General features: G+C 43.6%; 1 protein-coding gene across 2 annotated transcripts in view; it reads left to right on the top strand.

Annotated features, from left to right (window-relative positions):
• Positions 1–1,029: 1,029 nt before the first annotated feature.
• Positions 1,030–23,729, top strand: part of TPD52 (tumor protein D52) — an 86,798-nt gene continuing 64,098 nt past the window's right edge. For both annotated transcript variants that reach the window (XM_033933287.1, XM_033933288.1), the window contains exons 1-2: positions 1,030–1,181; positions 16,901–17,013. In XM_033933287.1, coding sequence (XP_033789178.1) covers positions 1,160–1,181; positions 16,901–17,013 — 135 coding nt within the window. In that variant the 5' untranslated portion in view covers positions 1,030–1,159. The remainder of the gene's footprint in view (positions 1,182–16,900; positions 17,014–23,729) is intronic.

The following is a 23,729-nucleotide window of genomic DNA, read 5'->3' on the forward strand; positions in this document are numbered from 1 at the left end:
CAGTCAAATAATTATTTGAATTAATTTTGTTATTCTTTTTATATGAATTATTATTAATTTTAAGAATCCAATAAAAATGTTTGCCATTACAGTAGACTTGTTTCCATAAGTGTTTATGTAATTTGCTGATGCAGTACAACTGTTGGGCAGATTATTTAGTTGTTTTTTGTTTTTCATAACTAAGGGTCCCTTTCAGAAAGCCCTGGTTGTAATTTCCCCTTGGCAAATGCACAGAAACCCCAAAGAATTGAATGGGCTTGGGTGCATTAGACACAGGGAAATCACTACTGTGGCTTTATAAAAGCAGCCCTTACAGCATTTTAAGTGCCTTGTGGCCATAGGTATAAAATAGGATGGTCGCCATTTAGCATGCTCTAAGATTTAGTAAAAGCGACCCCCCACTCCTGATGTCATATCCCCCTCTTCCCTGTTCTTTTACTTTGTTTTTAATGATGTATTTATTGACTCCCCCTTCCCCTCAAGTCCAAGTTTGTATTTGTAAATTGTCCTTAATGTTCACTCTTCCCCTTCTTATAATTATATATATATATATATTTTAAAACCTTTAAATTTTTTAGCATTGTAAACCGGCTAGATGCACGTCGATGGTCGGTATATACTAATAAAACTTGAAACTTGATCAGGTACTCTCTTAAGGGCGCTCTTTGCAGCTGTATACCTAATACCCAGCCCCAAATGACTTCTCACCACTGCTATTTAGCATTCATAAATAGAAAGCACCCTTAGCAGGGCCTAACAGAATCGGCATGATAAGCGTAATAAAGCAAATAGAACCAAACTATCGTTACCATCGAAAATCAGCTCCTAAGGCACAACAAAACTACGTATATCTTTTTGATTCCTGTGGCCGCCGAACCTTGTTTTGGCTGTAGAATTCCTTCCGCCCTAAACAAAATCCGCCACACCTTACCCAAACACCACTAGTCTAGAATGGTTGAAGGATGTGGATGACGTCACTTGAAACCGTTGCATTTCACGTCGTGAGGGGGGTGTGACTGAATGACGTCACGCAGGGGCGGTGCCGCAGCGGTTGGGTGGGCTGAAGGAGCGCGCAGTGGCGGATGTGGTGGCGGTAGTGTGATTTGCGAGTAGCTGTTGGAGCCTTCCAAGAGCAGCAGTCTGGAAAGTAACGACGGCCATGGATAACAGTAGTGAGCAAGGTGAGGATTTTTCAGCTTAAGATGTACGGCTTGTAACGTGTCTGGCGTCCTGTTCTGGACGTTGTGTTCGGTTGCAGTATGTTTGCTTTCTCACCCTTTTGTAGGGTGTGTGTGTGACCCCTGGCCTTGTCTGCGTTGTAGTGTGTATGTGTGCGCTCGCGCCCCCACCCCTCATCCGGGGGGGTGTTTGGTTTGTAGACCCTTTTTTCTTTTTCCCCCTATCCTTAAGGGTGAGGGCATTTGCAGGTTGTGGTGTGTCAGGTGGGAATGATGAGTTTTCTTTGACAGATCCCATTTAGGGAAGTGGGAATGGGCTCTGATTTTGTGGGAGAGCAGGCTTGTGTTTTGTCTCTTTTCTGATTTACTTCTTGCAGTGCATATAAATGTTTCATTTTCTTTTCTTCTCCCCTCCCCCCTTTTACATGGCTTGTCTTTGTTATGCAGTGTTTTGGAGTTTAAGGAGATCCCATGTTGTGCAATTCTCATGAGGGCTAACTAGCAGGTCCTCTTTTTGAAAGGGGGCGTTATGAACGTAAGTTGCTAACAGTGCAGACGTGTCTTATTTAAGTGAGATCAGACGGCCTATGGATTGGTTTCTTTTTCAAAAAAATAAGGAAAGCATTTGACACCGGAGGAAAGCTTCATTTCTTGTTGCTGGAAGCAAGTCTAACAAATATGAAAAAATAACCCTTTTTTTTGCATGATTGTATTTTCTGCAACTTTGGCTTCTGGTGAGCTTTGGAAAAGTGAAAAAGTTTGTGTGAGTGTGTGTATATAGATTCCTTTTTGGGTTTAAAAAAAATCTTACTTAACCTAACATGTAATTCACCTTTTTGGGGCATCTTGTATACAATATATGTTGTTTATTATTACCTTGTTTCCTGTTTTTAAAAGCTTATTTGAGTACTTTCATATTTTTAACACCTATCTTGTAGGATGGTTGGATTAGCTTCTAGAAAGAATCGGCAAAGCACACTGACTTGCTTAAATTCAAAGTAAGCGAGATTATCTAAAAGGAGTATTACTTAGGGTTATCAGATTTCCTCTTTTAAAAAAGAGGACACTTGGCCCTACCCTCACACGAACCTCATGTTTCCTTCCCCGAGCTCTGGGCTGTGTCTAGAGGGCCTCTGAGCATGCGATGACATCGCGTTCATGCTCGCATGCATGAGATATCATCATGTCGACATCTGCTTATGCGCAGAGGCCTTCCATATCTGGCCCTGAACTTGGGGCCTTCCAAAACCCTGACAAGCTGCCAACAAATATCTTCCTACTTGGGGCCATGACACCAATAGTGCTTCACAACATTCATTCCTACCAGAACACTTGGCCTTGGTCATACATGTAAAACACAGATAAACCCTATGCAAATACAGGTCCACAAACTAAACGTCCTAATACACACAAACGAAAACCTAAGATGCCAGACTGCATGCAGTACAACAACAGAGAAGTAGAAAGAAATACATTTCTTCCTAAACAGAGCAAAATATAGACAACAGATGTAAATTCTGAAAATTGACACACATTTCAATCACTAAATTGAAAATAAAATCACTTTTCCTACCTTTGTTTAGTGATTTTATTTTTCTGCTCCTCTTTTCTCAGTCTCTTGTTGCACTTCCTTTTGTCTGTTTCCATGGCCTTCTTATCCAATTGCTGTTTTTCTCTCCTTCATTTTCTACCCTATACTCATCTTTGTAATTATAATAATAATAATTTTTATTTTTGTATACCGCCTAACCAGCAGTTCATAGCGGTTTACACAATAGGTACTCAGCGTACAATATAATAATATCATATATAATAAAATTCTAAGTAACTAATAAAAGCATTAAAACTAATGATTAAGGAAAACACAAAATAAACTAAAATAAGTATCGATAAAAAGATTAAAAGTATATTATAACTACATAATATAAATCAATAATGTATATTATATTGTTTAAATAAGTGGGTTTTAAGATCCAACTTTCTTCCAGTTTTCTGCTTCCTCATCAAATCTATCAACTTTTCCATGTCTCCCCTTCCCATCTATCCACATGTACCATCTTCTCCCCTATTCCCATCTATCTATACACCGCATTTCTTCCTATCCCCTCTCCTCCCATCCTTATGCACCATCTCTTCCCTCGCTCTCCCCTTCTCTACCCCTCACATCTCTGTGCACCGAGTACTCCATCCCTCTCCCTTTCTTCTCCATCCCTGTGCACCATCTTCTCCCTCTTTCCTTCTCCTATGGCTAATCCCCCTTTCTCCCTCTTGTGGTCTGGGATCTTTATCCTCTCCTTCCTATAGTCTGGCATCTCTCTGTCTTTCCCCTTCCCCCTCCTCCTTCCTTTCCCTGGTCCAACATCTCTCTATTTTTCCCCCACTCCCTTCTCCATCCAATGATCTGACACATCTCTCCTTCCCTTTCCTTTCTCCCGTGGTCTGGTATATCTATCTACCCCTTCCCTGGAGGTCTAGGGTATCTTTCCTTCCCTTTTGTCCCCATTCCTGTAGTCCAGAATCTTTCTTACACCCCTCCGACCCTGTGCTTGCTCACCTTACACTGCCTTTGGCTATCTGGAAGCTTTTTCTCCGCAGAGAGAAAGCTTTTTGGTCACCAAAGGCAGCTTGTTTAGTTCACTGTTGCTGATGACTGCCAAAGAGTTACAAAAACACTGTGTGAGCAAGTACAGGATACCGCGTGTGTGTGTGGGGGGGGGGGATCTGGAGAGGGAGGAGGACTCTGGATAGGTATGTGGGGGCAGCTGTAGAGGGAGGAGGACTCCGGATGGGTGTGTGGGGGGGAGGGGGGCTGAAGAGTCAACAGGACTCCGGATAGGTGTGCGTAGGGAGGAGGAAGAGGAGGATTTTGGGTACATTGAGCTGCTATAGGATTAACAGATGTCCAGTTTACCTGGACAAAAGTTGTTAAATTGAAAAACTGCCCGGACTCCTGACTGTTCTCAAAAAGAAGACATGTCCGGGGAAATCTGGTAACCCTAGTATTACTACTTAAATATTGCATTAGGCATGAAATAATAGTTTAATATGAAACATGGTGCTCTTAATAACTTTTTGCTCAGCATGCAGCTTGGATTGAATAAGTTATTGATACTTCTGTTCTAATGTATGTTCTCTATGGATGGATGGATCTGTAAGAATTTTTTTTCTGTTGGCAGCCAAACAAAATTCTTCTTTTGTGACTAGGGCAGGATTAAGATATAGGGAAAGTAGGAATGCCCTTAATGTTCAAAAGTATAGGGTGTCACTGTGAGATGTGCTCAGGACTCAAAAGATTAGGATAGTCGACTCTGGCTTCATGCATAAAAGGCCAGAAGGTAGAAAGATAACAAATGTGACTGGACTGGACTTTTTTTTGTTTGTTTGTTTTTAGCATGCTATAGCTCTCTAGTTCTCCACAATACAGAGGCTGTGGTAGGATGCAACTAATGGGAAGGTTGCTCTAGACCAGGGGTGCCCACACTTTCTGGGCTTGCAAGCTACTTTTAAAATGACCAAGTCAAAATGATCTACCAACAATAAAATAATCCCCCCCCCCCCCCCACAAAGCACACTGTACACAGAGAAAATGTTAATTATCATTTATATTCTGGGATTTTTTTCAAAGAGGTCAAGGCAGATGACTCTATGGACTGTCACCTCGATAGCAACCATACAAAAATAGACAAAATATACACTTCCTCCTCCCCATTCGCGGTTCTTGCACTCGTGGTTTCATATAATCGCAATTTTTTCTGGGGAGGGGGAAAATAAAAAAAACAGTCTTAATGTAAAAAAAATCCATCTTTTTTTCCTCCCTGCCACCTTCCCAGCCTTACCTGGTGGTCTAGAGGACTTTCGGGGCAGGAGCGATCTTCCTACGCTCCTGCCCCGTGCAGATCGCCATGAGGAAATGGCTGCTGGGAGTTCCCGTAGTCTCTTGAGACTATGTCGGGAACTCCCTACAGCCATTTTCTGATGGCGATCTGCACGGGGCAGGAGTGTAGGAAGATCGCTCCTGCCCCGAAAGCCCTCTACACCACCAGGTAAGGCTGGGAAGGCGGCAGGGAGGTGGGGGTGGGTCAGAGCCGGATAATCGCGGTTTTTCGCGAATGACGAGGGATAAGTGTAACCTCCCCTCCCTTTTTACTAAACCACGATAGCAGTTTTTAGCGCAGGGAGCTATGCTGAATGCCCAGTGCTGCTCTCGACGCTCATAGGCTCTCTGCGCTAAAAACCGCTATTGCAGTTTAGTAAAAGGGGGCCATAGTGCAAAATATAGACAGCAGAAGTTTGAATATTTCAGTTTTTGGAGTCCTCTAAAGGTTATATTGCAAAAAGAGCAACATTACTGGTAACATTAAAATCTGAAATGGAAAAGTAAGCTATTCTTAAACTTTATTTTATTTATAAGCAAGCTCTTTTCTGTGGACAGAAATTAAATGTGTTTCCAGATGCTCCAGGCAAACATAATATTGGAGAAGACAGTTCCTACAACAGTTCCCTCTAAGCTGCGCTGGCGTGCGCTGGCGCACAAAATATTAGGTCGCAGCGCACAAGTTTCTCGTCACAGCGCAGGACCGGCAAGATTGACTAATTTGAACTTCCTGCCGGTCCGCGCAGGACCGGCAAGATCAGCATCGGAAGCGTGCGCTGGGCCGGAGAGATCTTGGGGAGCCTCCGACAGTGGCTTTCTCCCCTCTCTGCAGCTCTCCTTTACTTCCCAGCACAGCGATTCACGAAGGCAGCCTCGGGGCTTTTGCTGAGTCGCGGGTGCCTCTGATGATGCAACTTCCTCTTTCCTCAGAGGCGGCGCGACACAACAAAGGACCCGAGGCTGCCTTCGTGAATCGCTGCGCTGGGAAGTAAGAAGAGCTGCTGGGAGGGGAGAAAACCACTATCAGTCTGGGAAGCTGCTGGGCAGGGGAAAAAAGGGACAGCTGCTACTGGAAAGGGAGAAGGAGAGATGCTTCTGGGAGGGGAGGAGGGAAAGGAATCTGGGAAGCTGCTGGGCCAGGAAAAAAAAAGGGACAGCTGCTACTGGAGAGGGAGAAGGAGAAGGAGAGATGCATCTGGGAGGGGAGGAGGGAAAGGAATCTGGGAAGCTGCTGGGCCAGGAAAAAAAAGGACAGCTGCTACTGGAGAGGGAGAAGAAGGAGAGATGCTTCTGGGAGGGGAGGAGGGAAAGGAATCTGGGAAGCTGCTGGGCAAGGAAAAAAAGGGACAGCTGCTACTGGATAAGGAGAAGAAGGAGAGATGCTTCTGGGAGGGGAGGAGGGAAAGGAATCTGGGAAGCTGCTGGGCAAGGAAAAAAAAGGGACAGCTGCTACTGGAGAGGGAGACGGAGAGATGCTGCTGGGAGGGGAGGAAGGGAAGAGAGTTACTGCTGGACAGGAGGCTGGGAGAAAGAAAGAAAGGGGGCAGGCAGGGAAACAGAAGGAAAGAAGAGAAACAGAAAAAAAGAAAGAAAGGTCAGGGAGAGAGGAAGAAAAAGTTGGGGGAGGGAATGAGGTGTGGAGGAGAGAAAGCATACAGGCTGATAGAAGGGAAGAAAGATTGGATGCACAGTCAGAAGAAGAAAGTGCAACCAGAAATCACCAGACAAGATAGGAAAAATGATTTTATTTTAAATTTAGCAAAGTGGAGGCAGTATTACCACAGTTTTCAAAGGAATTTGCCCAAATAACTTAATAGTTAACTGGGTAAATTCCCAGAGATGAAAACTTCCCTTCACTTACTATGCACAGTTCTGAATTTATATCTGCTGTCTATATTTTACAATATGGTCCCCTTTTACTAAACCGCAATAGTGGTTTTTAGCGCAGGGAGCCTATGAGCGTCAAGAGCAGTGCTGGGCATTCAGCGCAGCTCCCTGCGCTAAAAACTGCTATTGTGGTTTAATAAAAAGGATGGAGGGTATATTTGTCTATTTTTGTATGCTATAAAAACCAAATACAGAGAGAGACTGAGAGCTGTTGACGAAGAGCTACGTGTGTGTCTTTCTTCCATTCCAGCCAGAATATCAGCTTTGTGTTCAGCCAAACAGGCCCAGGTTTCGCACTGAATAAAGTATTTTATAATTTTTATAATTTTTATTTCATAATAAAGTAATTATAAAATACTTTCTTTGTGTTTATTTGATTCCTATTCAAGAGAATTACTTTATATATAGTCAATATAGGCAGAGAGTTAAATTTTTTAACATTTTCTAATGGTGGTGTGCCTCGTGATTTTTTTCATGAAACAAGTGTGCCTTTGCCCAAAAAAGGTTGAAAAACACTGGTCTAGAAATTGAAAGCATCAAACGTATTGTCTTCTGGACTGTTTTTAATTTACAGTTTACACATATGGATGTAACAGACATAACTACATTTGTTGTAAAACATTTATTAAGATATCATTTCATCCCTACAATTTCTGTGTTCTTAAAAATATTATTTAACGTTATTTAATTTAGCGTGTAGGCCTAAAATTCCTTTGAATACCTCGTCCTCATGTATCAGCAACTTTGACAACATATTTATTTGGCTCATAACTTGCTGGCGCCCGATATTTTTAGCTCACAGTGAAAAAAGTTTGCTCACAACACCCGCCCGCTTAGAGGGAACACTGCCAAGACACAAGTTTTGGCAGTAGGAGCTTTATTCTTCCTTAAATTTCCTTGTAAATGTTTGGTTACATATGAGAGTAATAAGTATAGTTTTGTTGACCCATCTCAATTGGAAATTTTCTTACAAGATAAGCCTAAAGTAGTTAAATTACCTGAGATTATTACAGAGGTTGATGAGAAGTGATAAAAGAAAGGAATATAGATGTGTTTGCCAGATTATAATTTAATTATCTTGTAATTATGTGATTTGTCGGATGATGTCACAGTCTCAATAACGTGAACATGGAATTGAATTTATTTTCTTTGATATAATAATTAACTTGTCTATATTAGTGTGTATTCCTATTTTTATTTGTTGTAATAAATGATTAAATGTATACAAAAAAATAATATAGACAGCAGATATAAATTCTCAAAACGGACACATTTTGATCACTAAATTGAAAATAAAATAATTTTTCCTACCTTTGTTGTCTGGTGATTTCATGAGTCTCTGGTTGCACTTTCTTCTGACTGTGCATCCAATCTTTCTTCCCTTCTTTCAGCCTGTATGCTTCCTCTCCTCCAGACCTCATTCCCTCCCCCAACATTTTCTTCCTCTCTCCCTGCCCTTTCTTTCTCCCTGCCTTCCTTTCTTTTTCTTCTCTCTTCATGCCCCCTTTCTTTCTTTCTGTTTCCCTTTTTTCCTTCTGTCTCCCTGCCTGCCCTCTTTCTTTCTTTCTTCCCTCCCCCAAGCCACTGCCGCTGTCATCGGGGAACAGGCCCCAAAGCTGCCGCCCCAAGCTCTCCCTGCGTCAGGCCGACCAGTCTTCCTCTCCCTGACATCAACTCTGCCGTCGGAGAGGAAGTTCCGTGCCAGCCAATCGCTGCTTGGCTGGCCCGAAACTTCCTCTCCGATGGCAGAATTGACGTCAGGGAGAGGAAGGCTGATCGGCCTGGTAGATCTCCAAGGCAAAGTGAGTCTATCACGGAGCCCGGGATGGGCTCCGCAATCGACTTACTTTGCCTTGGCAATCTACCGGTCGATTGCGATCGACCTATTGTCACCCTGCTCTAGACATAGGAAGGACACTGTGTAAGGGCCTGGAAAAGAGCCAGTGGAACCAATGAGTGTCCTGGAAAGGGATTGTTGAAAAGGTGCAGGACCTTTAGAGGAGTAGGAGAAAGCATGAGAGTCTTGTGAATGCACACTGATGGGCAAAGATGGGGCACTAAAGAATGAGCAGCAGACAGCAACTCAACACCAGAAGATAGTGTTGTGTATGTGTATGTTTGAAGAGCAAGAGTATGCATCTGTGTGATGAATGGGTAAGCATGCATGTGTGACTGAAGAGTGAGAGCGTTAATTCATTTGTGTAAGTGTCCCCACCAGAGAGAAATTGTCATATAAATAGTTTCTTTTTGAAAATTTGGGCTGGTGCAGAAATTTGATCTTAATACTGTATTGTACAAAGTTCTCATCATTACTTTCCAGGCACCTTAGCACAGATTGTGATCCCTATCTGGGACAGATAGGGAGATTCTTTATGCCATACTTGCACATGGTTTAACCAATTTCAATATTATTAATTTCTCCTTTTATTTTTTGTACATTGCCATGAACCGAAAGGCATTTGTGCGTTTATATAAATAAAGAATTATGCTATGTTATCTCTCCTATCCTTCCTGTAGTCTGACACATCTTTCTCCTCTCCATCCTTTCTATTCCCTGGTCTAGCATCTCACTCGTCTTCCCTTTCCCCTTCCCCCTACTATGGGCTGGCATCTCTGTCCTGTCCTCCCTTTCCCTTCCTTCCCCTGGATGGAAGTGGACCTTGCTGCACCTCCCCACGGCTGCCGATTCTGCTCCGGAACAAGTAAGTGATGTTGGAGGGGGTGGACCGGCAGTCACGGGGAGGTGCAGGAAGGTCCCGTGGCAAAGTAGGGTGAGAGGTTCCGGACCCAGTGTGCCAGCTGTGCACCTCCCTAGAGTGTGCACCCTGGGCGGACCGCCCCCCCCCCCCCCCCCCGCCCAGCCCTTGGTACGCAACTGGGTATAGGCAATTGGAGGACAGTAAGATCTGCCACCAATATCTATGTGTGTCTGTCTACAATGTGTGTGTGTTTGGACAAACTCTCTTCTGGTGGTAGAACATATGCTTGTAGCTTAACTATTAGACTGAGTGTGTTTCTTTGTCACTAGTTTAGGCAAAGTGTTTTTTTTTCCATTGGAATTATCTTTTATACTGATCTACAAGACTTTCTGACTCCTGATGCAGGTGGAGACACTGAAACATAGCCTGTATTAGGTCCATCATTAAAGTAGAACTAACCGGAACTTGAAGGACGTTTGTGCTTTTTTTTATGTCCTTTGTGGTTTATACTCTGAATCCCTCTTTTCTATGTTTTGACCTTTATAGTCGTATGATTTGTGAAATTTGCATTAATAGACACTTATTTGTAAGGTATATCATATTCAGTAAATAAATCTTATGTTGGATAGAATTATTGAAAATGAAAACTTATTTAACCAGAGAACTGGAGAGTGTGGCATAGTGGTTAGAGCTACAGCCTCAGCACCCTGAGGTTGTGGGTTCAAACCCCATGCTGCTCCTTGTGATCCTGGGCAAGTCACTTAATCATCCACTGCCTTAGATACATTAGATTGTGAGCTCGCCAGGACATAAGGAAAATGCTTGAAGTATCTGAATGTAAACTGCTTTGACTGTGGTTGTAAAAACTTCAAAAAAGGCGGTATATGTCCCAATCCCTTTCCTCCTTCCTTTCCCTAATAGGATTTAGAATAGAGTTGCGTAGGGACAGAAATCCCGCTTGTCCCCACCCATCCCCACCATTATCCTGCCTGTCTCCCCCCCCCCCCCCCGTAAAAGTTACCTGTCCTCATAAAAAGCAGCAATTACTTCTGACAGTTTTGATTTTTTTTTAAAAGTCTTAGTTTATTTAAACCAACAATAAAATACGATATAAACAAATAACAGTGAACAGAAATAAGAGATGCATACATCACCGGAAAGAATTAGAATAGACATTAGGTCATGTGACTGTAGGATCAACCATTTCTTATTAAAAGAAATAAGAGTTGGATTTTTTTGGTAATATAAAGCTTGTATCTGTAGAGCAAACTAATCTAGTTCTACCATCTGGAATAGGTAACTTTGTGAGAGGTCCTTCCAAGATCCACAAATGGTTTTTAATGCAGCAATGAGTAAAGAAACAATACAGCATCAAAATCATTTAAAGCAGAATTGAGAGAGGCACTTTTCAGAACAATGGTTGCATAAGAAAAATGTGCCAAAACTGAACTGGAAACCCCAAAACAAACTTGGCAAGTACTTCATTTTGTACTAAACACAGTTGGTGGCATAACCATGAGAGGGGGCTGGGCCTCCCACTTTGAACTTAGCCCCCCTCAAAATGAACATCTCCCTTGCTGTAGCTGGTGGGACATTTTGTTTTTACATTATCTTGGTCCCAGTTTCTACTTTTGTCTATCTTCTACTAATTCTCTTTACAGCCCATGGGAGTCCCGTGAGCCTGGGGGGATGCCCGCAGGAGTCCCATAAGCCTGGGGGGGATCCCCACGGGAGTCCCACAATCCCTGTTCCTGTGCAGACCTCTGATTTGAATTTCCCTCTTCAGTTGTACCTAGTTTTATCCCAGGACAAGCAGGCAGCGTGTTCTCGTGTATGGGTGATGTCACCGATGGAGACCCGGTATGGACCACTTTAAAAGTGTATCGCCACTTTAAGTCTTTAGAAAGTTCATGATAGCCCGAACTGTGCATGCCCGAATGCCTTCCCACCCGACGTGGTCCCTCAGTTTCTTAGTTTCCGCGGAGCTATGAAGACGTGTTTTTTCAACGGCCATTGAAATCTCTTTTTTTGCTGCCTTCCCGCTCTTGTGGATCTCTGACTTTTTAGTCAGTTTTTGTTTTTCTGGTTTTAGTAGTAAAATTTTTTACTTTTTCTCTTTCGCAGGTTTGGCCCAGCGGGGCCTACTCTTCCACCTTGGCCTCGGATTTTAATTTTGCCGAGGCCACGTACCCTTCAATGTCCCATCTGCAAACGGGTTTTAAAAAGTGTGGACATTGTGCTTGCCCCATCTCACTAACTGATCCACATCGCTGGTGTCTCCAGTGATTGGGGCCCGTCCAGAGACTTGTTCCCGCTGCTCGTCGCTTCAAAAGAGAGCACTTAAGAATTGCCTTATCCAGCAATGACTCCTTTTTGGCGCCGGCATGGAGGAAGACTCGACATCAGTTTTGGTGTCAACAGCACCGTCTAAGTCGACACCGCAACTCTTGACATCGGGAGAGCCCTCTTCGGTGTTGCATACAGTTTGTAAGCTGGCTAAGAAGCCTTCCCCCACCCCTTCGGGTCCCCAGGTCACTGCAGCAGTGAGTCAAGTCCTGCTGATCTCGAGGAGACCCAAAAAGCGTTTCGCTTCAATTTCGTGAGTGCCTCGACATTGCGTAGAGCTGCACCGAAGGTACCGGCCACAAAAACAGCGGTATTGGTGCTTACTCTTAATCTTACAGATCAAAACACTCCACAGTTAATTTCTCCACAGACCCTTAGTTTGAAATACTTCACATATATGGATTCTATGGGTGGAACTTTATATTCTTAGAACTTTATATTCTTAGAGATTTCAATAGACCTCGGTGATACCTTCTGTATGCCATAAACTTTTTATTCATACAGAGTACTGGCACCCAGAATCGTCATCGGTCTAGTAAATATTTAATTTATATACTTTATATATTCAAAAGATTATACTCATCTTGTTCTATATGGGAGGGGGCAAACACTCCGACATAGAAACTATGTTTCACCCTAATTGCCCGATTAGGGCGAAACATAGTTTCTATGTCGGAGTGTTTGCCCCCTCCCGTGTAGAACAAGATGAGTATATAATCTTTTGGAATATATAAAGTATATAAATTTAAATATTTACTAGACCCATGACGAATCTGGGTGCCAGTACTCTGTATGAATAAAAAGTTTATGGCATACAGAAGGTACCACCGAGGTCTATTGAAATCTCTAAGAATATAAAGTTCTACCCATAGAACCCATATATGTGAAGTACTCTTAATCTTAAACAGCAGATTAAAGAATTGCTGCAAGAAGAATTAAGGGAGCAACTTCAAATGCCCATGCTGACTCCCATGTCGACATTGACTCCTCTGGTGCCGGTCCGGTCTGAGCCCTTGACACCGGTTGCACCTATTCAAGAGTCTCCATTGGTGCCACCGCTTCTTGTTAGACAACCGACACCAAAGACTCGTCGACACCGATCGTCTTCTACACAAACGTCACCTGAGACGATGTCTGTACGGTCTGGGAAGGCGCTGCGGAAGTCATAGCTTCGGTACCGTCTTTTCGACACCGAACTACTAGAGATTCAGACTAGAGAATGACACGGTGACAAAATTCATCACCGTTCCCGTCCCCACGGATAACCGCGGGAAATAATCCCATGTCATTTTCTAGTATCTATTTCAATCTCAGTCCTTCTACACCAGCATTCTTCAAAGCAAAGCTTATGGCTCAGTGGTTGTGGCCATTCATACTCTGATTCTTCCCTCTCTCTTTAAAGAATTACATGAAGATGGTTTCCCGCAGTTATCCGCAGGGACGGGAACGGTGATGAATTTTGTCACTGTGTCATTCTCTAATTCAGACCTCTGGGGGGATTCTGACCAGAAACCTCTATTCTCTGAAAATGAGGGTTCTTTGGAAGATGATTCTACTCGCTATTCTTCTCAAGAGGCTCCTTTACCATCTGAAAAATCTTCTTTTGCCAAGTTTCTCAGGGAGATGTCTGAGACATTATCCATCTCCGTGGAGGCTGATTCTAAGAACATAAGAACTGCCATCTCCGGATCAGACCTTCGGTCCATCAAGTCCGGCGATCCGCACACGCGGAGGCCCTGCCAGGTGTACACCTGTCGTAATTTATAGTCCACCATATCCTTATATGCCTCTCTTAAGGAGATATGCATCTAGTTTGCTCTTGAAGCCTAGGACGGTCGATTCCGCAATAATCTCATCTGGGAGGGCATTCCAGGTGTCAAATCTAAACAATCTAAAAAATCTAAACAATTCCTGGATGCCTTGGTCTATGATCAGACAATTGCTTATGAACAAACTTATGCAGACTAATTTTTATTATCGAACCTCAAACACCCAAGGCACTACTTTTTTATATTTTTTTGTCCTTAGTGGGGTGACGTGTTCATCATCGGTCTGATTTTGTAGTGTAGGCAAGACCCAAATGCATTAATATAATGCTATAATTGAATCATTTAGAAGAGCACTTAGCTTGTGGCGCAACGGCTACCCAGCCGTTTCACTGGCAAAGTTTCATCAGGGGCTGATAACTCTTATGGGTCCGATTACCATTCTCCCCGTACCTCTCTTAATGTCTGCAGTTCATTGGGGCAATCCTAGACACTACTCTCATGAGAGCTTTTCTTCCTTCAGATCGCCTTCAGGCTCTCATTTGCCTTTGTCAGCAACTGCTTCCTCTGCAGTCCCTCTCCGCAAGACACATGATGGTCCTGCTGGCCACATGGCTTCCACTGTTCATGTAACTCCACTGGCAAGACTTCACCTTCGCACTCTCAGTGAACCCTTGCATCTCAGTGGCCGCAAGCGACGAATCGTCTCTCACAGCATATATCTGTAACATTATTTCTCCTTCAGTCGCTTCAGTGGTGGATGACCTCCTCAAATCTTTCCAGAGGTCTCATTTTTCACTTACCCCCCTCATTACAAAGTCATCACGACGGATGCCTCTCCTTATGCTTGGGGGGAAAATATGGACAGTCTGCAGACTCAGGGTCTTTGGACCGCCAAGGAACAGAAATTTCACATAAATTTCCTGGAACTCAGAGCAATGTTTTATGCCCTCAAGGCCTTCCATCATCTTCTCTGCCCCCAAGTTCTCCTCCTTCGCACAATCAAGTAGCAATGTACTACATCAACAAGCAAGGAGGCATAGACTTTCTCCTGTTATGTCAGGAAGCCCAGAAAATCTGGACTTGGGCAGCTGCTCGCAACCTTTTCCTAAAGGCTGTCTACATTCAAGGGGAGAAGAATTCCCTAGCAGACAACCTCAGCAGAATTCTTCAACCTCGCGAATGGACTCTCATCTCTGCCACTTTCCAGTCCATCTTTGCTCAATGGGGCATCCCACAAGTGGACTTGTTTGCGGCTCCTCACAATCACCAGTTGCCCCAGTTTTGCTCCAGACTTTACTCTTCCCTCCGTCTGGAAGCGGATGCTTTTCTCCTGGATTGGACAAGCCTGTTTTTATATGCATTCCCTCCAATTCCTCTAGTGTTGAGAACTCTTTTCAAGCTCAGACGAGAAGCAGCCACCATGATCTTCATTGCTCTACGGTGGCCCAGGCAACATTGGTTCTCCCTTCTAGTTCAGCTCAGTTCCAGGGATCCAATACTTCTTCCAGTATTTCCCACTCTGCTTACTCAGAATCAGGAATCTCTTCTACATCCCAACCTGCAATCACTGTACCTGATAGCTTGGTTTCTCTCAGGCTGACTTCATCTGATGTACATCTCAAGCGTCCACCTGTGGTCTGGGACTTTAATGTGGTACTTTACAGTTTGATGAAGCCTCCATTTGAACCTATGGATATAGTTCATCTTAAGTTTCTCACACGTAAAGTGATCTTTCTTATTGCTATTACCTCTGCCAGGAGGGTCAGTGAGTTACAAGCATTGATAGCAGATCCACCCTTCACTGTTTTCCATCATGACAAAGTGGTTCTGCGCACATCCAAAGTTTCTTACGAAAGTTGTCTCAGTTTCATCTCAATCAGTTGATTGTTCTACCAGTATTTTTTCCAAAGCCTCATTCTCACCCAGGAGAAACCGCTTTGCACACTCTGGACTGTAAAGGGCTTTGGCTTTTTACCTTGACCGGACAAAATCACATTGCACTTCTCCTCAGTTGTTCATCTCTTTTGATCCCAACAAGCTGGGACGTCCTGTTTCCAAAAGAACGATTTCCAACTGGCTGGCGGCCCGCATCTCGTTCTGTTATGCTCAGACTGGACTGGCACTGGAGAATCGTGTCACAGCAAACAAAATTAGAGCTTATGGCAGCTTCTGTTGCTTTCCTCAGATCTACTCCCATTGAGGAAATCTGTAAAGCTGCCACCTGGTCCTCAGTTCAAACATACACTTCTCACTACTGTCTGGAGTTTTTCTCCAGACAGGATGGGCACTTCAGCCAATCTGTTTTACAAAATTTATTTTCCTAAAGGCCAACACTCTCACCATCCCATTTTTCTTAGCTTGGAGGTCACCCATACGTGAGAATATGCTGCGTGCTTGTCCTGGGATAAAGCATAGTTACTTACCGTAACAGATGTTATCCAGGTACAGCAAGCAGATATTCTCACAACCTATCTACCTCCCCGGGTTGGCTTCTTGGCTGGCTTATCTTAACTGAGGGACTGCGCGACCATATCAGGTGGGAAGGCACTTGCGCGGTTTGGGCTATCGCAAACTTTCTAAAGACTTAAAGTGGCAATGTACTTTTAAAGCAGTGCTTACCGGGGCTCCGTTGGTGACGTCATCCATACATGAGAATATCTGCCTGCTCTCCCTGGATAACACCTGTTACAGTGAGTAACTGTGCTTTTACTTCACCGTATCCCTTGACAAAAGTGCTTCAGCAGGTTTGTGATGATCTATTTTAACAGTTCAGTTGTGGTAAGTGGCATACATTACAAACAACTTTTTGCCCTGTCATCTCAGTGTGACAGGACATTGTCTTAAGGTTGCCATTATGACCTTGACTTAGAATTTCCTGAATTTTATGTGTGTGTTTTCTAATAGTTGCTGCTCTAGATACGCTCTGGTTTGTCAATCTCTTTCCATCAATGCCTAATAAAAAAATATTTTTTTAATTAAAACTCTGCAAAGTATTTTTAAAAATTTAATTTTGATGTGATTTGACAGCATTGATAGGTTAAATGACTAACATAATTCATGTAACTAATACTATTTATCTTGCACAAATTCTATTAGCCAGTCATTTTGATTAGTTATTGGATTTTAAATGTCTCTTTTGTATTGTAGGTTTATTAAAAACAGAGACATTAACAGAAGTTGGGGAATCTACAGCTGCAGCTAGTGCAGTAGAAGCATTGTCGGAGGAAGAACAAATAGAATTAAGAAAAGAACTTGAAAAGGTAAAGCTTTGTCATTATCAGCGTTTCCCACTGAAAGGTTCAGAAGCATTTGTATGAAACAATGCGCGCTCGAGTCCTAGCAATTTGATGAATTACAGATCAGTTTTGTGTTACAGATCAGTTTTGTCCTACAGCATCATACCCATAGTTGTTTTCAACATGTCCAGCCATCTGATTGCAGGTCGCCCTCTTTACCTGGTTCCTTTGATCTTTCTCTTCTGAGAGTGTGACCAAAATAAGTCATAACTTTATCATTTGGGCTTTGAGTGACATAGCCGGTTTGATCTCTTCCAGAATTGATTTGTTAGTTCTTCTGGCAGTCCTTGGCACACATAAAATCCTTCTCCAGAACCAAAGCTCAAGAGTCGATCTTCTTTCTGTCTTGTTTCTGTAGTGTCCAGCTTTCACATCTGTATTTGACCAGAGAAAATGTGTGTGGACAAGTCTGATCTTCATTTGGAGTATTATTTCCTTGCCTTTGAATACTCTGTCAAGAGCCTCATTGCTACTCTGTGAAGTATTTCTTCTCTGCTAGTTGCTTCTTTGAATTCCTTTACAACTTCTATTCTATCTCCTGTGTTCTTTCATAAACAATCACCTTCATAATTTTCCATGTTCATGATCTTTGGCTTGTTTATGTTCAGTTCTAATCCCATGTTATGACTTTTGGCTTTGACTTTTCTCAGCAGAAACTGCATGTCATCTCTGCTGCTGGTGATGAGCTTTGTATCATCTGCATAGTGCAGGTTGTTTATATTTTGACCACCAAGAACATAACATAAGAACATAAGCAATGCCGCTGCTGGTTCAGACCTGAGGTCCATCGTGCCCAGCAGTCCACTCATGCGGCGGCCCAACAGGTCCAGGTCATAGAAACATAGAAACATAGAAAGATGACGGCAGATAAGGGCCATAGCCCATCAAGTCTGCCCACACTATTTACCCACCCTCTTAAATCTACTGACCCCCTAAAGAATAATTGTAATTATAATGTCACTCTACTGACCCGCTCATTCAGTCCTAGTGACCCTATCCCTTGGCATGACCTCGTAGGGATCCCACATAGGTATCCCATTTGTTCTTGAAGTCTGAGATGCTGCGTGCCTCGACCACCTGCACTGGAAGCTCGTTCCAATGCTCAATCACTCTCTCCGTGAAGAAGTATTTCCTGGTGTCTCCACGGAACTTCCCTCCCCTGAGCTTGAGCGGATGTCCTCTTGTGGTCGAGGGTCCCCTGAGAAGAAAGATATCATCTTCCACCTCTACCCGTCCCGTGATGTACTTAAATGTCTCAATCATGTCTCCCCTCTCCCTACGCTCCTCGAGAGTGTAGAGCTGCAATTTGCTCAGTCTTTCTTCGTACGGGAGACCCTTTAGCCCCAAGACCATCCTGGTGGCCATCCGCTGAACCGATTCAACTCTGAGCACATCCTTACGGTAATGTGGCCTCCAGAATTGAATACAGTATTCCAGATGCGGTCTCACCATGGCTCTGTACAGTGGCATCATGACTTCAGGTTTCCTGTTGACGAAGCTTCTCTTGATACAGCCTATCATTTGCCGTGCTTTAGATGAAGCCTTCTCCACTTGAGTGGATGCTTTCATGTCAGCACTGATGATTACTCCTAAGTCTCGTTCTGCCGTAGTCTTGGCTAAAGTTTCTCCATTCAGGGTGTAAGTTCTGCAAGGATTTCCGTTGCCGAGATGCATGACCTTACATTTCTTGGCATTGAAGCCCAGCTGCCAGATCAAGGACCAACTTTCTAAAGTACGCAGGTCGTGCTCCATAGCATCCTGAAGATTATAGCCGTTTACTACATTGCATAGTTTGGCGTCATCAGCGAATAAGGTTACCTTGCCTTGGAGCCCTTGAGTCAGATCCCTAATGAATATGTTGAAGAGGAGTGGGCCCAGGACCGAACCCTGTGGCACTCCGCTGGTCACCTCTGACATTTTAGAAAGGGTACCGTTGACCACCACCCTCTGAAGTCTGCCACTAAGCCAATCTTTAACCCATGCAGTTAGAGTCTCTCCTAATCCCATAGATTTCATCTTGTTCAGCAGCCTGCGGTGTGGGACGCTGTCAAACGCTTTGCTGAAGTCCAGGTACACGACGTCCAGGGACTCTCCTGAGTCCAGTCTTCTTGTTACCCAGTCAAAGAAGCTTATTAGATTGGACTGGCATGACCTACCCTTGGTGAATCCATGTTGGCTGGGATCCCGGAGATTTCCCTCGTTCAGGATCGTATCTAATTTATACTTAATTAGTGTTTCCATGAGTTTGCACACTATAGAGGTGAGGCTTACCGGTCTATAGTTCGCAGCTTCAGCCTTGCAACCCTTTTTATGTAGAGGAACGACGTTGGCTGTTTTCCAGTCCAACGGAACTTTCCCCGTACTTAGTGAGAGATTGAAGAGCACCGCCAACGGTTCTGCCAGGACATCTCTCAATTCTCTGAGCACTCTTGGGTGTAAATTGTCCGGTCCCATGGCCTTGTTTACCTTTAGCCTTGCCAGTTCGTTGTAGACGTCCCCAGGAGTGAACTCAAAGTTCTGAAACGGGTCATCCACGTCTTGTATTATCATCAACTGTGGTCCGTGTCCTGGTGCTTCGCAGGTAAGACTGAGCAGAAATATTCATTTAGTAGTTCTGCTTTTTCTGAATCCGCCACTGCGTAGTTTCCGTCCGGTTGTCTAAGGCGTACTATACCGTCTGTGTTCCTTTTCCTATCGCTGATATACCTAAAGAAGGATTTGTCCCCTTTTTTAATGTTTTTTGCCAGAGTTTCTTCCACTCAACGTTTGGCCTCCCTAACTGCTGTTTTGACCGCTGCCGATCTGGTCTTATATTCTACTTTAGTTTCTCTTCTCTGGGTGTGTTTGTAGAAAAGAAATGCTTTTTTCTTCTCCTTAATGAGGAGTGAGATCTCTTCAGTGAACCATTGGGGTTTGTTGTTTCTTTGCCGTTTATCTACTGATTTTATGTAGCGATTAGTTGCTTCGTGTATGGATGATTTCAGGTACGACCACATAGTTTCCACATTGCCGGTCTCTGCTTGGTCCTGTAACGTCTGATGAACGTGATCTCCCATACGTGCGAAGTCGGCGCCCCGAAAGTTGAGCACCTTTGTTTTTGAAATTGATTTAGGGGATCCTTTCCCAATGTTGAACCATACCATGTTATGGTCGCTGGAGGCTAGCGTATCTCCTACTGAGACCTCTGAGATGCTTTCCCCGTTTGTGAGTACCAGGTCTAGGATCGTCTGGGCCCTAGTGGGCTCCGTTACCATCTGTCTGAGATGTACTCCTTTTATGGAGTTCAGAAGCCTCCTGCTGCTGCTGGTTGCTGCTGAAAATGTGTTCCAGTCTGCGTCAGGCATGTTGAAGTCCCCTAGCAGCACAGTGTCACCCCGTAGAGTTATATTCTCTATGTCTTCAATTAATTCTGCATCCATGTTTTCCGGTTGTCTTGAAGGTCTGTATACCACACCAAGATACAGGCATTTTTTACTACCTCGTGCCAGATTAACCCAGAGGGACTCCCCGGTATACTTGACATCAGTGATCCTGGTAGTTTTGATGTCTTCCTTAATGTATAGTGCTACCCCTCCACCTAACCTGCCCTCTCTGTCCTGACGAAGTAGATTGTACCCCGGTATAGCCATATCCCACCCATGTGCGTCAGTGAACCAAGTCTCGGATATTGCCACCACGTCTAGGTTGGCATCCCTTATTTCAGTTTCTAGTTCTAGAATTTTATTGCCTAAACTGTGTGCATTAACATACATGGCCCTCCACACTGTGCAGTAATCCTCTATCTATACCCTTCTATCCCCTTTTCCAGCAGGAAATTGTCCAATCCTTTCTTAAACCCCAGTACTGTACTCTGCCCTATTACGTCCTCTGGAAGCGCATTCCAGGTGTCCACCACAAGTTGGGTAAAGAAGAACTTCCTAGCATTTGTTTTGAATCTGTCCCCTTTCAACTTTTCCGAATGCCCTCTTGTTTTTTTATTTTTTGAAAGTTTGAAGAATCTGTCCCTCTCTACTCTCTCTATGCTCTTCATGATCTTGTAAGTCTCTATCATATCCCCTCTAAGTCTCTTCTTCTCCAGGGAAAAAGAGACCCAGTTTCTTCAATCTCTCAGCATATGAAAAGTTTTCCATCCCTTTTATCAGACGTGTCGCTCTCCTCTGAACCCTCTCGAGTAACGCCATATCCTTCTTAAGGTATGGCGACCAATATTGGACGCAGTATTCCAGATGCGGACGCACCATCACCCGATACGATGGCAGGATAACTTTTTTTGTTCTGGTTGTAATACCCTTCTTGATTATACCTAGCATTCTATTTACTCTCTTGGCGGCCGCTGCGCACTGTGCCGTCGGCTTCATTGTCATGTCCACCATTACCCCCAAGTCCCTTTCTTGGGTACTCTCATTCAATAACATCCCTCCCATCGTATAGTTGTACCTCGGGTTTCTGCTTCCCACTTCCCACATGCAAAACTTTACATTTCTCAACGTTGAACTTCATCTGCCATCTCGTCGCCCATTCCCCTAGTTTGTTCAGGTCCCTTTGCAATTCTTCGCAGTCCTCTTTAGTCCGAGCTCTACTAAATAGTTTGGTGTCATCCGCAAATTTTATTATCTCGCACTTCGTCCCTGTTTCTAGATCATTTACGAATATATTAAATAGCAGCGACCCGAGCACTGAGCCCTGCGGAACACCACTCGTGACTCTCCTCCAGTCCGAGTAGTGGCCCTTCACCCCTACCCTCTGTTTCCTACCCGCCAACCAGTTTCTGATCCATTTATGTACGTCTCCGTCCACCACATGGTTCTTCAGTTTCCAGAGTAGACGTTCATGAGGCACCTTTTCAAAGGCTTTTTGGAAATCTAGGTATATGATGTCTATGGGGTCTCCTCTGTCCATCCATTTAATTCCTTCGAAGAAGTGCAATAAGTTAGTTAGGCATGATCTCCCCCTACAGAAACCATGTTGGCTGGTTATCAGAAGTTCGTTTCTTTCAAAATGTTCATCGATGTTCATCAGTGCTACCACCATTTTCCCCGGAACCGAGGTCAGACTCACCGGTCTATAGTTTCCCGGGTCACCTCTTGATCCCTTTTTAAATATGGGCGTAATATTGCTATCTTCCAATCCTCTAGGATCACGCCTGTTTTCATGGATAGGTTGCAAATTTGCTGCAGTAGTTCCGCTATCTCCTCCTTTAATTCCTTCAGAACCCTTGGATGGATTCCGTCCAAACCCGAGGATTTGTCAGTTTTTAGTTTTTCTATCTGCCTGCGCACACTTCCATGGATATTAATTTTTCTGCTTGATTTCCATTGAAGAATTGCTCAGGTTTCGGTATGTTGGTTGTGTCTTCGTTTGTAAATACAGATGAAAAGAACATGTTAAGTCATTCCGCGACTTCTTTCTCCTCCTTCACCACTCCCTTCCTGTCTCCGTCGTCCAGCGGTCCCACCTCCTCCCTAGCCGGCTGCTTCCCTTTAACATATCTAAAGAACGGTTTGAAATTTCATGCTTCCCTGGCTAGCCTCTCTTCATACTCTCTTTTTTGGCTTCTCGAACCACACGGTGACATTCTTTTTGATACTTTCCTGTGCTCTTTCCAGTTCCCCTAGTTTTGTCCTTTTTCCATTTCCTGAATGAATTTTTCTTATTGCCTATCGCTTCCTTCACTAATTTAGTTATCCACGCCGGGTCTTTTGTTCGACTCTTTTTGCACCCCTTTCTGAATCTGGGGATATACAGATTCTGCGCCTTGCTTACCGTGTCCTTGAAAAAAGACCAGGAATGTTCTACCATTTGCCATTTTTTTGGAAGTGTTCCTAAGTTTCTTCCTTACCATTTCCCTCTTTGCTTTGTAGTTTCCTTTCCTGAAGTTAAAAGTTGTTGCTATGGTTCTCTTTCCTTTCGGTTTTCCTACCTCAACCTTGAACTTGATCATATTATGATCGCTGTTTCCCAACGTTCCCACTACTTCCACTTCCTTTGCAGGTCCCCTTAACCCATTTAGGATTAGATCCAGAGTGGCATTTCCTCTCGTCGGTTCTCTAACAAGCTGCTCCATGAAGCAATCTTGTGTAGCCTCCAGGAATTCTGTCTCCCTAGCGCATCTTGAGCTTCCAAGACTCCAGTCTATCCCGGGGTAGTTGAAGCCTCCCAAAATAACTGTGTTACCGCTTTTGCAACTTTATCAACTTTGAAACCAACGCGCTCTCCTTCCAAATTTTTCTGAAGATGGCTTCATTGTAAAAGTTGTATGAATAATGCAGGTATAGTGAAAATCAAATATCAAAATGAATAACACTTTCACATAGTAAAAGTGTTATTAATTTTCATTGTAAATATTGAACAGATAGGTGACAAAATGCATCCTTGCCTGACACCATGCTTTATTGGAAACCAATTAGTGCTGCCATATTCAGTTCTCACTGCAGCTTCTTGATTTTAATAAAGACTCTTATCAGCTCAGTTTTGCGTTTGGGTATTCCCATTTGTTCTAGATTTCTCCATAGTTTATCATGATTCAGATAGTCAAAAGCTTTTCTGTAGTGTAGTCGATGGAGCAAAAGTATTACAATGTGTTTAGGAAGCTATTACATGTTTAGGAAGCTGCTGAAGGCCAACAGACCTACATTAGGATAAAATGATGAAGGGTGCCAATTTTGAATGGTAAACAAAAA

The sequence above is a fragment of the Geotrypetes seraphini genome, chromosome 2 (assembly GCF_902459505.1).
Source record: "Geotrypetes seraphini chromosome 2, aGeoSer1.1, whole genome shotgun sequence".
NCBI classification, from domain to species: Eukaryota; Metazoa; Chordata; class Amphibia; order Gymnophiona; family Dermophiidae; genus Geotrypetes; species Geotrypetes seraphini.